The following is a 15,629-nucleotide window of genomic DNA, read 5'->3' as shown; positions in this document are numbered from 1 at the left end:
GGTTTTGTGTAAGTGTCATGCAACAGTCTCATGCAACAGTCTTGTGTGACAGTATTTTGAGACAGTGTTATGTAACCATGTGGTATGACAGTGTTGTATGACCGTTTAGTGTAACAATCTTATAGGATTATCTTTAAAGTTTCATATGAATGCTTTATAGCAAAATCTCCTTTTAAAGTCAAATAGCTTCAACTCGAAGACTTTTGTTTAAAGTTTTGAGTTATATTTGAAGATTTATACTTAAAGTCACACGTTAAAGTCTATATAAAAGTAACATGTTAAAGTATTATGTTTCAGTATTATATTAAAGTCTTATGCTAGTCATGATTTCTCAAATTTCTAAGCCAGCCCATGAATGAAGTAGTCCATTTAATGGAGAGAGAGAGAGAGAGAGAGAGAGAGAGAGAGAGAGAGAGAGAGAGAGAGAGAGAGAGAGAGAGAGAGAGAGAGAGAGAGAGAGAGAGAGAGAGAGAGAGACAGAGAGAGAGTTGGAGTACTTAGAGATGGTTTGCTTTCAAGTGTTTGTGGAATCTGCTGAGATCAAAAAGATATCAGATAGTTTAGTTATCAGTTCAGACCTAACACACACACACACACACACACACACACACACACACACACACAGAGTAGAGACAATTGTGCCTCTGTGTCATGTTGAACATAACATCCCATCTCCTTCTCTTTTCCATTTCCTTCCTCTTTTTATTTAATCAGCACAAAGAAGATTAGAAAAGATGTAACTTGGTAAAACATTCAAAGTTGCCATAAGCTTGTAAACTTTGTGTCTCACATAGCTGAGAAAGTGCAGAAGCCACACACACACACACACACACACACACACACACACACACACACACACACACATTTTGAACTACATCCAATTGAGAGGCAGCTACTTACAATGGTCTTTATTGTCCTGAACTAACAAAATCTACCACCTAACTCAGTGGTTCTCAACAAGGGTTCACATGGCTAAATAACAATCACTACCAAACGAAGTGCTTGACCCACCCACTTTTTCCCCTCTCATAACCTTCACTATATCTAACACCTCATAGCCTGTACTATTTTGTTTGGCGTTTCTGCCCTCTTGACTATCTAGTCTCTTCTCATCCACATTGCATCCAACACCACCAAGTCCTGCACTCATCACTAGACCCAGTTCTCTTTTTTTTTTTTTCATTAGGTGCAGGGCAGGGATAGAACACCTTCATCCAGACCTAGATAATATGATTGGAAAAGAAAAGAACAAGAAAACAATCACAGCTATGACTGACCCATGGAAGAGTTACTCAAACTGCTAGAAAAAGTAGTCAAATCTCCTTCAAAACACATTCTGCAGTCTTAAATAAGTAAAAGAAATGCAAATGAATATATAGTCCTAAATACAGTATATCTGACTAAAAAAACAGGATGGTCATAGTTGGATTGTCAGCTGGCTGAGAGCCAACATGAAACTACAAACAAAATAAAATCTTGTATTCTGGTACAAACTACACAATTATTCAGCTCAGTAAACATATTTGAGGGGTGGTGGTGGTGATATGATGATGGGGGATAGTAGTGGGGTTGGCACAAAAGACAGTAATGAATGTCTTTTGAATTCTTGAAATGGAAGCATCTGACCTGATTTATAGACAGTTTTGGACAGATACAATCAATCATTGATCAAAGGTTGTTCAATGAAACTGCAGTTATTGAATAAAATCACAACATATACACATAAAAAAAAAACAGCAGCAACAACAACGACAACAACAAACAAACAGCATCTTCAACAGTGTGTAAGGTCCCAGAGCAGAAATTGAAGCAGAGCAGGAGGAGAAATATTTAAGGTGGAAATCATGAGAGATCCAGAGACAATCTATTGGGTTCACAGTTGAGAGTAAGTTTTAAGTTTGTAGAAACTTCTGTTGTACCTAAAGGAAAAAGGATAGCTTACCTATTTCACAGGTCCTCTCATATCGTCCATCGCATCCAGACGAGATACATTCATAAAAGCTCTACCCACCGAATCTCTGGTCAGAACCTAGCAGTAAATTCCTTGAGCTTGTACAGCCACCACATTCATTCCAAAGCAAAAGAGCTAGTCATCCTTCTGCTCACATGTCCTCAATGGCTCTCCTCCTTATAGCAATGCCCCTTGGCCACTTGCATGATGTCATTGACCCTATAGGTGGAGGTGCATGGCTTAGTGGTTAGGGTGTTGGACTCATAATTGTAAGATTGTGGTTTCAATTCCTGGACCGGGTGATGCATTGTGTTCTTGAACACAGCACCTCATTTCACATTGCTCCTGTCCCCTTGGCTGGCAAAAATGAGTAATCCTGTGACCGACCAGCATCCCATCCAGGTGGGGGAATTCATATGCCATGGAAACTAGCCCTTATGAGTTGGCATGACTTGAGAAGGTAACTTTACCTAACTGTTACTGACCCTATACTTCTGGAAAGGCTCCCCCCCACAGTTCCACACTTACATAAAGATGGGGATAACTTCATACATCCCACCCCACTTCATGTTCCATTAAAGGCTTGTAGATCAATCACTTAAATTGTAATGTAATGTATCATTTAAGGACCAATGTTTAGCTTTGATTTTTTAGTGCTAAATTTCATGTTTAATTGAGACACAGTAAAGACCCCCTTTGGTCATAAACGACCATAGGGTTGCACCTAAAAAGTTCCCCTCTGAGGCACAAGTCTGGGCAAGGTTGTTTATGAAAGACCAGCAGTTGCACCTGCATACCAGCCTCCCCTCTCTCCACTGATGTTAGTCAAGGCAAAAGCAAAAGCTAATACAGCTTGGCATCAGTGACATCACAACTCATAACAGAAATATGGTAACAAAAGGGTTAAACTGTAATGTATGTATCTCTTAAGGGCAAATGTTTAGCTCTGTAGCTCTGGTTTCTTAGTATTAAGTAGATAAATGATAATCTTCAAGATAAGATGTCATTAACATTCCTGAAAGATTTCATAGCTATTCCTATCAAGCAGGAAAACTGAGATACATAAATTTAAATTTCATTACCTAAAAGTCTAATTAAAACCCTACAAGGAATTTCATCCCTAAAAAAATTGAACAGTCATAACTCCAACAAATTTCTGATGAGAAATATATTTTTAAAAGTTTGGTATGGAATATTTTTTTACCTTCTATTTTGGGGTATTTTTCTAATTATATAAGGTTTAGACAGGCAACTATATCAAAGATTGGTTTACATAGCCACTTAAAGATTTGTCATTCTTCATCATGATCTGCACACATGAAGAACTGCCATCATACCAATATATGAAAATATCAAGTTATATGACTTTTAGATTTATCTAGATAAGGTACATACAGGAATCTATTTCAATATTGGAATATATAATGTTAAGTTACACAGATTTTTTTGTCTGTAGCCTCTACAGCTTGTATGTACATCAATTGCTAACTGTTTGTAGAAATTATGATAGCTTTTCTGGATTGCAAGTTTGAGGCAAAGAGTCATGAGATCTTTTTACTGCATCTTTAAAATGCCAATCCAACTATGGTACAGTTGCTCTAAAGTCATTTATTCTGTCTTCTTCAATAGATTGGCTGCCAATTAATCAGCCCAACAAATCATCAGTAAAACTTGTTCATCATCACTAGATAAACTCCAGCTGTGTTGCACATGGATATTAATTCAATTAATGGACAATTCTCTTAATGGTGGCAACTTTTTCCCCCTCCAATGTTAGTAATCCACTTTGAGCAGCTTTGTTTTTTTTGTTTTTTTTTATATGCAGCCAAGCTATTTCTCAAAGGAACTCAAGAAGGTGGCTGCTGGAAGGCCCTATGTCTCGCAACTGGACTCTGCACCATGCCACACAAGTAGAACCCAGTCATGGCAATGTCAGACAATTTCTGCGACCACATCACCCCTAATATATCATTGTTAGCTGGATTTCGAAGGACTTTGTTTTTCAACACAAAGAGGATAGTGATAATACGTGGAATTTGAACTCAGAACTCAAACACCCGGAACACGTATCACAAGGCATCCTCTCCAACGCTAACAATTTTGCCATTTTACTGCCATAGACTGCTAATTTATTTATTGAGAGGTTTCTTTCAGTTTCCATCAACCAAGTCACTAAATCCACTCACAAGAATTTAGTTGGCTTGGGCTATAGAGAAAGATATTTTTGCAAGGTATTGCACAGTGGGACTGAACCCTAGACCACTTAATTGGAAGCAAGCTTCTTAACTGCATAATCACACCAGTTCCTATATATGTATCCCCATTTAGCATCTATTTTCCATGCTGGAATGGGTTGGATGGTTTGACAGGAGCTGGCAAACAAGAAAACTGCACCAAGCTCCACTAACTGCCTTGACATGGGTTTTTGTGGCTGGATGCCCTTCCTAATGCCAACTACTTTAATGATTTACAACACACACACACACACACACACACATAAAAATATATACTTGTCTACAGCGAGAAATTTTCTCCATGACAAAACACAGATAGGAAGGGGATCCAGCCATAAAAAAAAACATGCCAATGCAGATGGTTGAGGCTTGGCACAGACTTCTTGCTTGCCAGCTCCTCTCAAGCCAAGCCATCTGATTCATTCTAGCATGGAAAGCAGACGTTAAATGATGATGATATATACACACACACACATATATGGGAACAGGAGTGGCTGTACGGTTAAGCATTTTGCCTGGTGTGCCAAAGATGCTGCCAGCTCGCCTCTTTCATACCTTGATACATATGACAACCATATTCAAACTCAACAGAATATTTCACCATACTGTGTGAATGCATTCATATTTAGGACACTGACCTTTTATTGACTACATAATTAGGAACAAAAAAAAAAAAAAAAGATGTGATTTATGGGAGACCATAATTATGTGAAGTGGTGGTGGTGGCAGAGGGAGCAAAGGCTAATGTGAGGTTATAAATATCAAATTTACTAATTTCTACTCAGATGAAATGTGTTAATCAATAACCCACTAATAATCAGGTCTGTCCACCCTGTTACGCATACAGATGTCATCGCACTTAGTGACCAGAAACGAGAGAGGGAGCCTCAAGGAAACGGTATCACACTGTGTGTGTGTGAGTGAGTGTGAGTCATACTGAGTCTGGCAAATGACTTCATTAATGGTGATTGTGCTTGGAATATTCAGCCACTTTCGTGCTAATAAATTGATTCATAGTTAGTTTCAGTTGATTGAATTATCGGAACACTTACTAGCGAAACTACCAAAGTATGTGTGTTATACATATACACATATCTACCTATCATTCTGTCTCTCTCTCTCTTTATATGTATATACATACATACTCATATATATACATACACACACACACACACACACATATACAGGATGCAGTGAATAAACTGTTGTCTAAATTACGCAAACATGAAAATAATGCTGACATCTCATTTTAACAGATATATTCCCAAAAACGACATAAAAATATCCTGAAATACTAAGGAGTGAATTTATTCAATAAAATCGCCATTGGCTTCAACCATGTCCTCCAGACAACTTTGGAATCACCTACAACTCTTCTGGATGGTCTCCTTGTTCAAGTTGGTGAACATTGCCAAACCTTGCCTTCAGTTCATCTTTGGTGTTACAAGGAGTTTTGTTTGTCTCTCACTCAACTATATATATATATATATATATATATATATATATATATATATATATATAATGATGATGATGATGATACATATATATATATATATATATATATATATATATATATATATATATATAAACACACATAGGTGCAAAATAAGATGGAAAAAATAGTACTTGAGTACCAAAGTGAGAGTGATGTGTATATATCTTTTATCTTTTACCTCTTTCAGTCATTGGACTACGACCATACTAGGGCACCACCTTCAAGGGTTTAGTCAAACAAATTGACTCTAGTACTTATTTTTAAACCTGGTTCTAATTCTATCAGTGTCTTTTGCCAAACTGCTAAGTTACAGCAACATAAAAAAACCAATACCGGTTGTCAAGCAGTGGTGGGTGACAAACACAAGGACACACATACATAAATATATAAACATATACATGAGAAAACAGGCTTCTCTCAGTCTTCTCACTTAATCAAATCTACTCACTTTTGTCAGCCTGGGGCTATTGTAGAAAACACTTGCCCAAGGTGCCACACGGTGGTACTGAAGCCAAAACCATTTGGTTAGGAAGCAAGCTTCTTACCAGCCAGTCATGTCTGCACATGTATATATGTATATGCATACACACATATATTTACATACACATACACACACACAATTATAACCTATGTATGAGATGAGCCAATGAAAGAGCCTCTATGTGGTCACTCAATCTGCTAGAAATAGCAGCTAAATCTCTTTCAAACTCATACCTTACTGTATTAAAAACAGACACACGCACATCGGTTAGTGTAATCCATGTAAATCATTTTTAAAATTAAGATGAAGTGAATATCTTTGATCAAAAATCTGTCCAATCAGGGCTTAATTAGGGCTGAAAAATAACAGCAGCAGCTGCAACAACAACATCAACAATGTGCATGAAAGAGAGAATTTTAGTGAAAAGTAATTTTCCAACTATGCACTTTGAAATCATTTTAAAGGAATGGAAATATGAAGTAACCTCCAGCAAGAAATTTCACCTATTCTAATATTTGGAACATTTAAAAAAAAAAAAAAAATTAATAATGAGGTGCAAAATTCTTGTTAAAATTTTAATTAAATTAAGATGACATGGGTGCAGGCATGGCTGTGTGGTTGAGAAGCTCACTTTGCAACCAAGTGTTTGCAGGTTCAATCTCTCTGCACAGTACTTAGAGCAAGTATCCTCTACAGGCCAACTAATGCCTTATGAGTGAATCTGGTAGATGGAAACTGTGGGGAAGCCCATTGTGTGTGGGTGTGTGTGTGCTTGTTCCCCACCACTGCTTGACAACCAGTGTTGGTTTGTTTATATTCTTGTAATGAAGCAGCTCAGCAAAAGGGATCAATAAAATAAGTAGCAGACTTTTAAAAACAATAAGTACTGGCATTGGGTTTATTTTTAAACTAACCCTTTTGAGGCAATGCCCCAGCATGACCACAGTCCAATGACTGAAACAAGTAAAAAGTAGAAGATGAGTTACTGAATATTCTATCTTTTATCTTTTATTAGACTGTGACCATGCTGGAGCGCTGCTCTGAAGAACAGTAGTTGAATGAATCGATGCCATTATTTTTCTCTTTTTAAAGCCTGGTACTTGTTTTATTGGTCTGTTTTTGCTGAACTGCTAAGTCACAGGGATGTAAACACACCAACACCAGATGACAAGCAGTGGTGTGGGGACAAACACAAAAAGACCGATAGAATAAGTACCGGGGCTTCAAAAAAAACTACTGGAATTGATTTGTTTGACTAAAATTCTTCAAGGCACTACCCCAGTATGGCCACAGTCTAAAGACTGAAACAAGTAAAAGATAAAAGATATATTTAGACTTGTTATAAAAATAGTTGCCCTGGTGAAATCAGAGGGCCTTCAGCAGCAAGAAGTACAGGTTAGTTCAACTCCCCTTGTAATTTCCAGAGTTTGGAAGATTACATTTTCCCATAGAAATTGCAAACAAATTATGAAAAGTAACAAGACTTCCTTAATAATGTAAGGCTGACAGTCAGCAACAACAACAACAACAGCACCAATTCAGAGTTGTTATGAATAAATATACTGCTATTGACTAACTGAAATCAATTTTAATGAGAACAGTTTTAATTTTGAACATAAACACTTCAGTATGGTTGGTCTGAAGTGGGTTGGCATTGAAAGAGTTGAAGTGTGAATTGTCTCATTACCAAAACACTCTCACGTCCCTCATGTTAACTTTCTCATCACCATATTTCCAATGAAATACTTTGTCCATGTTGCAATTAATTTGAAAATGGTAAAGGAGAGATTTAAATAAAAACATTTGATGCTGGTATTAAACTGTACTAACATCAAAAATCATTAATATCACAAAAAGAACAAAAAGGTTATTAAAGTATTATGTATGGTCTACTGTACTACATAGATCTAAAACATTGACATTAACAAAAGTACTATCGTATAGATTACAGGTCTTTGAGATGTGGACATACAGAAGACATTTAAGAATATTATGGACAGAATACAAAAATCAATGATGAAGTACTGAGAATACCAAAAAACTAAGAACATTTTATTAGATACCAACAAAGAGAGAAAACTGAACTATTTCAGACATTTAATTAGTAAAAAAAACAAAAAAAACATGGTTTACAGAGACTGTTCATAGAAAGCAAAATAAATGTGGAAAAGAGAAGAGAAAAGAAATCAAAAATTATATGGATGAGTGATATCAAGAATTGGACAAACTTTGAATAAAAAAAGGCAGTACAAGAAAGACCGAGTTGGTGATCCCTGATAGTCAATCTTTTGAGAGTGGATGATATGTGATGACAATGAGTAAGAGACGTAATGGGTGGAATCATTAGCATGCCAGGAGAAATGCTGATGGGGTATTTTGTGTCTTTACATTCTGCGTTCAAATGCTGTTGGGGTCGACTTTGCCTTTCACCCTTTCAGGGTCGATAAAATAAGTACCAGTTGAACACTGGGGTTAATGTAATTGACTATCCATTTCCCCCAAATTTCAGGCATTGTGCCTATAGTAGAAAAGAATTATTTTGTTTTTAAGGTTTGGCACAAGGCCAGCAATTTCAGGGTACAGGACAAGTTGATTACATTGACCCCATAGCTCAACAGGTACTTATTTTATCAACCCCCAAAAGGATGAAAGGCAAAGCTGCCCTCGGTGGAATTTGAACTCAGAGAGTAAAGATGGATGAAATGCCACTAAGCATTTTTACCCAGCATGCTTATATTTCTGCCAGCTTGCTGCTTTACACTGGTAATAAATATAAAACTGGTATAAGGAACATGATTAACTAGAGACCTTCTTGCACCTTGAAGTTATGCCCTGACACCTCATTTCTACAATCATTTGTCCCTTTTCTACCGCAAAGAAATTTGTTACCTCCCTCAATTCTGCATCCCCACTATCTTAAGGGTGGAGGTCTGGTCCTGCAACTTACTTGGGGGTCTCATTCATGCTGGTAGCATGATAAAAGCACCCAGTACATTCTGTTAAGTGGTAGGTGCCAGAAGGAGCATCCAGCCATAGAAATCTTGCCAGCGCAGACATGGGAGCCTCACGCAGGCCTCTGGCCAGTCAGATCCCATCAAACTGTCCAATCCATGCCAGCATAGAACTCAGACATCAAATGAGGATAATGATTATTATTATTATTATTATTATTATTGTATATGATTATGATAGACGAGGAGAGGTTTCATATAAATATGAAGATGTTAGAATGAGAAAATTACTCTTCATTTTCTTGCTTGGAGAACCAGAAGTGGTTTCAGGTGGGTTAGTATCTTCATAAAAGTTACAAAATCTCTCTTTGATTGGTGAATTGGACCCCGACCATGAATAATGAATTGATTTAACTCAATAACACTTACTAAATCATTTGTTACTAACTGAACCATTGCAGTTATTGTGTTAGAGGAGTTACACTTTAACAAACATATTGAGTACATTAAAGAACTTGAGGACAGCCAGAAAATCAAGAAACCATTACCGACTTTTCTGTCTTTTACGGTTTATAACTTGTTTTAGACATTAGACTCTGGTCAGGCTAGAGCACCACCTTGAAAGGTTTCAATCAACTATAATGGTTTTTATCATGGAGACAAGATCAGAGGGAATGGGCACAGTATATAGTGTGTGTGTGTGTGTGTGTGTGTGTGTGTGTGTGTGTGTGTGTGTGTGTGTGTGTACATACATCATCATCATCATCTGATGTCTATCTTCAATGCTGGCATGAGTTGGATGGTTTGATAGGAACTGGCAAGCCTGGGGACTGCACGAAGCTCCACTTTCAGCTCTAGTATGGTTTTTAAAGCTGGATGCTCTTCCTAACGCCAACCACTCTACAGGGTGGACTGGGTGCTTTTACATGGCCCCAGGACTAATGAGGCCACTACATTCCAGTACTTGATTAATACTTTATTTTACTGGCCACAGAAGATAAAAAGTGAAGCTGGCATTCACAAAGTTTGAGCTTAGGATGCAAAAAAATGCAATGGAATGCAGCACAATATTTTCTCTGATACTCGACCAATGTTACTAAGAGTCTATTATACTGACCTCTGGAAATAGTTCAGCGATTTCTGAAAGATGAAAGATAAAGAAGACCTATAAAGGTGGAACTATCTGAAACAACAATGGAACATTCACTTACCTACTGGCCTCTGCTACACTTGATGGTACCAATTCGATACTGTCATAAATATGTTTCATTGAACTGTCATAGACATGCTTTAATTGGTGCCATTGTTTCCTACTAACAGGTCCACCAGAATCCAGGCTCTACAATGGAAAACAACAATATATTAATAACATATTTTCAACAAGGTTAACTCAACCTTTTTTTTTAGTGACATGAAGGAAAAGATTTTCAAATTTTCTCATCAGCTAAACAAATTAAGATCTGAAACAGAGCAAATTTGCCTACTTGAAATAATTAATAAAGACATGAGTTAATGAAGAAGTCTGTATGTGGTTGTTCAACCTGTTAGAAACAGCAATTAGATCTCTCTCAAATCAAAAACTACCACCTTGAAGAAAGGCAAAATACAGATGTTTATGTGATCAATGACTATTACCATTTCCCTGTTACCAAGAAAAATGGAAGAAAACTCCAGACATGTTTCAGTCTTTCTTTTGACCTCTTCAACAAAGCGTAGCCTTCACTGTACTCACTAGAGTAGTAACAAGAAACTCACTAAGTAGACATGTGATAGAGTCCACTGGTCAGTGTAGAAAGCTAGAACTGTTTCAGGGTTAAATAAGTTGAAACTTATCTTTCTTTTGGAAGACGATGAACATTTTCTTTAACCTGGTAGAAATAAGAATGTTGTTTTATGCAAGGTCAGCCCTGACTGAGCAGCCGGACAATCAAAAGTATTCCAGTTATGACAATGCCCATCCTTCTCTTAGTCATTGCATATCTAGGAGGTATCATCTGGGTATGAGCCGTTTTGGCACAGCTTCTTTGGCATCGTTTATTTGAGCCTGACTTATTTGACATCAGACGTTTTAATGTTTCCCTCATTCTCTCCCTCTCTTTTTCTGTTTATGCGTGTGAGCATCCGGTCGTGTTTGTATGTGTAATGTCTCTCTCCCCCCTCTCGGTTTATGCGTGTGAGCATATTTCTCATTATGTGTATGAATAGAGACAAAGTGTTTATGTCAATTGTGTTCAATTAATAAACTGCAATGTCTCACTTTCTCTCTCTCTCTCTCTCTCTCCCTTTCCTGCTCTACCTCCATGTGTATATTTCTGTGCATGTGTTTGCTCCAGTGCCAAAAAGTACTATTGCCAAACCCATCAGCTGTGCCAAATCATCACCATCCAAACAGCTGAACCCAATCGCCTCATTCTGCATTATCCAACACATTTCTCTCATTCCAAGTCAGTAGAGTGTAATTTGAGGAAGATGTGGTAGCTATTTCTAGAAGTCCATGCAGCCACTTACAGGATTCTTCATTTGATCTTAGAGTACATGTTAACAGATGGTAGTTAAACTGCATAAGACATTTTGTAGGACAGTGACACTTCTGCAACAGCTTATGTTTCAAGTTACATTAATTAAAGAAATAGATTATTAAAGCCAAATGCAGAATTCATGGAATTAAGATGCAAGACGCCACAGACATTCTTAACAGCTTCAGTTTCCTGTTCCATTCTCTGTTTTACCTTTTATTTTTGTTTTTGCAAAATGGTTTGTGGGCTTTTTTATGTTTGTTTTGTTTTGTATTTTTGTGATTATTTCCGCACTTTTGATATGTTATAATATGGACAACGGTAGAAATATTAGCATGTGATTAGGAATTAACGGTAAAGATTTTAATGCAAATGAGATTAGAAGCTGTAAGAAAGAATTAGAGAGAGGGGGGGGGGAAGAAATACATGATTTAAGTTCTGTTAGTGCTCCAGTTCTTCTAGTCATCAATCCAAAATTGGTTCCAGTAATGTCTATCATTAGTATGTGATGAAGGAGAAAGAAACGGATTGACTTAGTGAGAGGTAAGCTATTTGAGAGATGTACGAAAAGTATTACTACAGCATTGCAAGCACACACTCAAACAGAAATAATTAACATTAAATGTGCAAACAGGAAATACGTGAAATGAGAACTGTATACGGAACTTAAAAAATTAAAACTGTAACGTCTGCTAATTAACCCTTCTGATATCAATCCAACCCACGTGAAAATGCCTCTGGTTTTTTGATAACTACTTAACTCTGGCATTTAAACCGGCCATATCTGGCCCAAAATATTCTATCTGTTTACATTCAAACCAACTAGAGCCAGCCTCTCATACCTGTCCTACAATGTCATTCTCACATAAGCAATCCACTGGTTACGATGATGAGGGTTCCAGTTGATCTGATCAATGGATCAACCTGCTCATGAAATTAATGCACAAATGGCTGAGATCTCCACAAACACATGCGCAGTTAACATAATTCTAAGAGAGATCCAACGTCACGCACTGAATGTGGCAAGGCTGGCCCCTTTGAAATCCAGGTGAAACTCATTTTTGCCAGCTGAACAGACTGGGACAATGTGAATAAACAATGTCATTCTGAAAATAAACATTGACATCATTGAAATCTTGAAGCTACAACATAATGCATGTTTAATTCAAAACACTTATACATTACACTCGACAGAGTAATCTGAACACCAAAAGGCTAATCACGATTCTTATGTAGTAAACTTTGCTCCAGTTATGTTCCAAACATCAGCTTAATATCATCAATAAATGAACAAGACAATGAGAGAGGGCCTCTACACTGTTGATTGACCTGCAAAAAATGACAGCCAAATCACCCTCAAATGATACCCTACTGTTTTAAAAATGAAAGGACACATGTCATGGTATAGTTCTAGACATCAGTGGCACAGCTAGAGTGTGTGCCACCCTCATAAAAACATTGCCCAAGGTGAGCCACCTCCACCCTAGAAGAGTTGCCTAAGGTAGACTGACCCCCCACCCCATCACCCCCATCCAGCTATACCATAGCTACACATACAAAGAGATGTAGTCATCCAACCTAAACCAGGATGGGAAAAAGAAATAATACAACAATCTTGATATAGTTGACATATAATCAAAGACATTCCAGTCATGACCATCCCATCTTTTATCCAGATATAACACATCATGGATACATTGAAAAAAAAATTTACTAGCAGAGTGTCACGATGGCTATTTGGTTGCTATTTCTAGTGGGTCAAGCAACAGGGGTTTTTGACTTGGGTAGTAACACCCCATGTGGTATTGAGAGCACACAGAACTACCCAGTGGGTGTGGGGCGTTTAGAGGAATGGTGGATTTTCTTAGAAATGAAATATTCAAACCAGGTACAATATTTATATTTTAAACACAACTTCATTAAAATTTAAGTGCAGCAATGGCTGTCGGGTTTGAAAGTTTGCTTTGTAACCACATGGTTTCAAGTTCAGTCCCACTGCACAGTACTTTGGGCAAGGGTCTTCTACTATAGCCGTGGGTTGACGATATGCTTTGTGTGTGAATTTTGTTGATAAAAACTGTGTTGAAGCCCATTGTGTGTGGGTCTTTGTGCCCGTGTTTGCCACTCATTACTGTTTCACAACTGGTGTTCTTTACATACTAATAACTTAGCAGGTCAGCAAAAGAGACTGACAGAATAAGTAAGTATTAGACATAAAAAGAATAAAGACTGGGGACAATTTTTTCCTTACTAAACTCTTCAGGGGAATATCCCAGCAACCACATGAGGAGGTCAGTGAGGGGGTATTTGCAAAACATCATCTGGTAAAAGTGGGGGCACTGAACTACAAATGGTTCAGATGAACTGATTTAGTAATTCACTCCTTGGCTGGAAAGATGGATAGATAGAGAGAGAGAGAGAGAGAGAGAGAGAAGAGGTGGGAGTCATTTATACGAGATATAATAGAAGAGTGTTAGCAATAGCAGAGATAGGAGAAAAGAAGCAACAAGAGAGAGAGAGAGGGGGGAGAGAAGAGAGTGAGAGGCTAGAGGTCAATGCTACATAATGTAAGAAATAGACAAAACTGAAGCAAAACAGATTTTCTCTTCGTTTTCTTTGTTTCTTTTTCTGTTAAAGGTCAATTTATCTTGTGTTGATGTGTTGTGGCAGAAAATATGTTTATGATATCAAGGAGCACAAAAACATTTATCGTGGCTGAACTCAGAATGCCCCGGGAGAACAGATTTGACATTTCCCACCAACAGAAGAAAGCCAAAGACCAGGATTTGCTTGATGAGGTTCTTGTCAAAGGATGGCACGCAGCCTCACCCCCCCCCCCTATTGAACTGAATGGTGCAGTTTTCCAGCAAGATTGGTGTGCTATTTCTTGCAAAAGATTGGTTTAGAACCCAAACAACAGAAGCCACCAGAGAGACAGCTATGACAGCTGAAACCAGAGTTTACCCTGGGTAGGATTTGAACTTGGAGCACAGTGAACCGGAACAAACAAGACAAAACATTTCATCCCATGCTTTGTCAACTCATACAGGGTTGGTTTTGAGAGTATGTGGTCAGGAGTTCAAATCCCCTTAGTATCTCTCTCTCTCTCTGCAGGCCCAGGCACAAGTGCTTTCAGGGTCAGTCATACTGTACACCACCTGGGGCAATTGACTTCAACTATCGCCCTCGGATGACCAATGGCATATGAGTGAATTTTGGTAGAGGAAAACTGCATGGAAGCTCATCACACACACACACACGTATAGATACACATTTATAAGTGTGTGTGTCTTGTCTTGTGCTTATCCCACACAAAACATGACAACCAGTGTTGGTTTGTTTACAACATCATAACTTAGTGCCTGGGCAAAAGATATTGATAGAATAAATATTGAACATGGAAGCTTGTTGTATGTGTATGGATATATGTATGGGTGTTTATATGTTTGCATCTTTGTCTCGACATCACTCGACAGTTGTAAACGAGTGTCACTGTCATACAAGCAGTGTCATTCATTTCTAATATTGTGAAAATATGTCCGGCCAGGGGGAAATATTACCTTGCCGGGAAACAGATGAGGGTTAGCGACAGGAAGAGCATCCAACTGTAGAAAATCAGCCTCAATAAGCTCTGTCTGACTCATACAAGAATGGAAAAAAATGGACATGATGATGATGATGATGAATACTTCAAAACAGAGTTACTCTCAGATGAGTTGGTAGTGAAAAGGTTAAAGAAGACCCACCCACATACAAGGATAAATAATTTGGGTGTATCGGCTGAAGGAAAAGAAGAAGAACATTTCCGTGTTTGTATTTAGCCTATTATTACTAACAACACAGACATTTTTGCTCTCTGATAACAACGCAAACCTTTCTACCTGTTCTTCTATTTATAGTAATTTACACAGATAATCAACATTACTCTCTTATATCTCAAGCAGATGATAATGATACAGGTGTAGCAAACACATGTAATCATTCTTTTATTCATTTATAGG

At 37.7% G+C, this 15,629-nt stretch overlaps 1 protein-coding gene across 2 annotated transcripts in view; it reads right to left on the bottom strand.

Moving 5' to 3' along the window:
• Nucleotides 1-15,629, bottom strand: part of LOC106871344 (WD repeat-containing protein 13) — a 199,166-nt gene that overhangs the window by 78,704 nt on the left and 104,833 nt on the right. For both annotated transcript variants that reach the window (XM_089340183.1, XM_089340184.1), the window contains one exon: nt 10,324-10,451. In XM_089340183.1, the coding sequence (XP_089196309.1) occupies nt 10,324-10,451 (128 nt within the window). The remainder of the gene's footprint in view (nt 1-10,323; nt 10,452-15,629) is intronic.

Source organism: Octopus bimaculoides, chromosome 23 (assembly GCF_046866305.1).
Source record: "Octopus bimaculoides isolate indiv1 chromosome 23, ASM4686630v1, whole genome shotgun sequence".
Taxonomy (NCBI): Eukaryota; Metazoa; Mollusca; class Cephalopoda; order Octopoda; family Octopodidae; genus Octopus; species Octopus bimaculoides.
The sequence above is the reverse complement of the archived record's forward strand: the minus strand, read 5'-3'. Positions and strand labels throughout refer to the sequence as shown.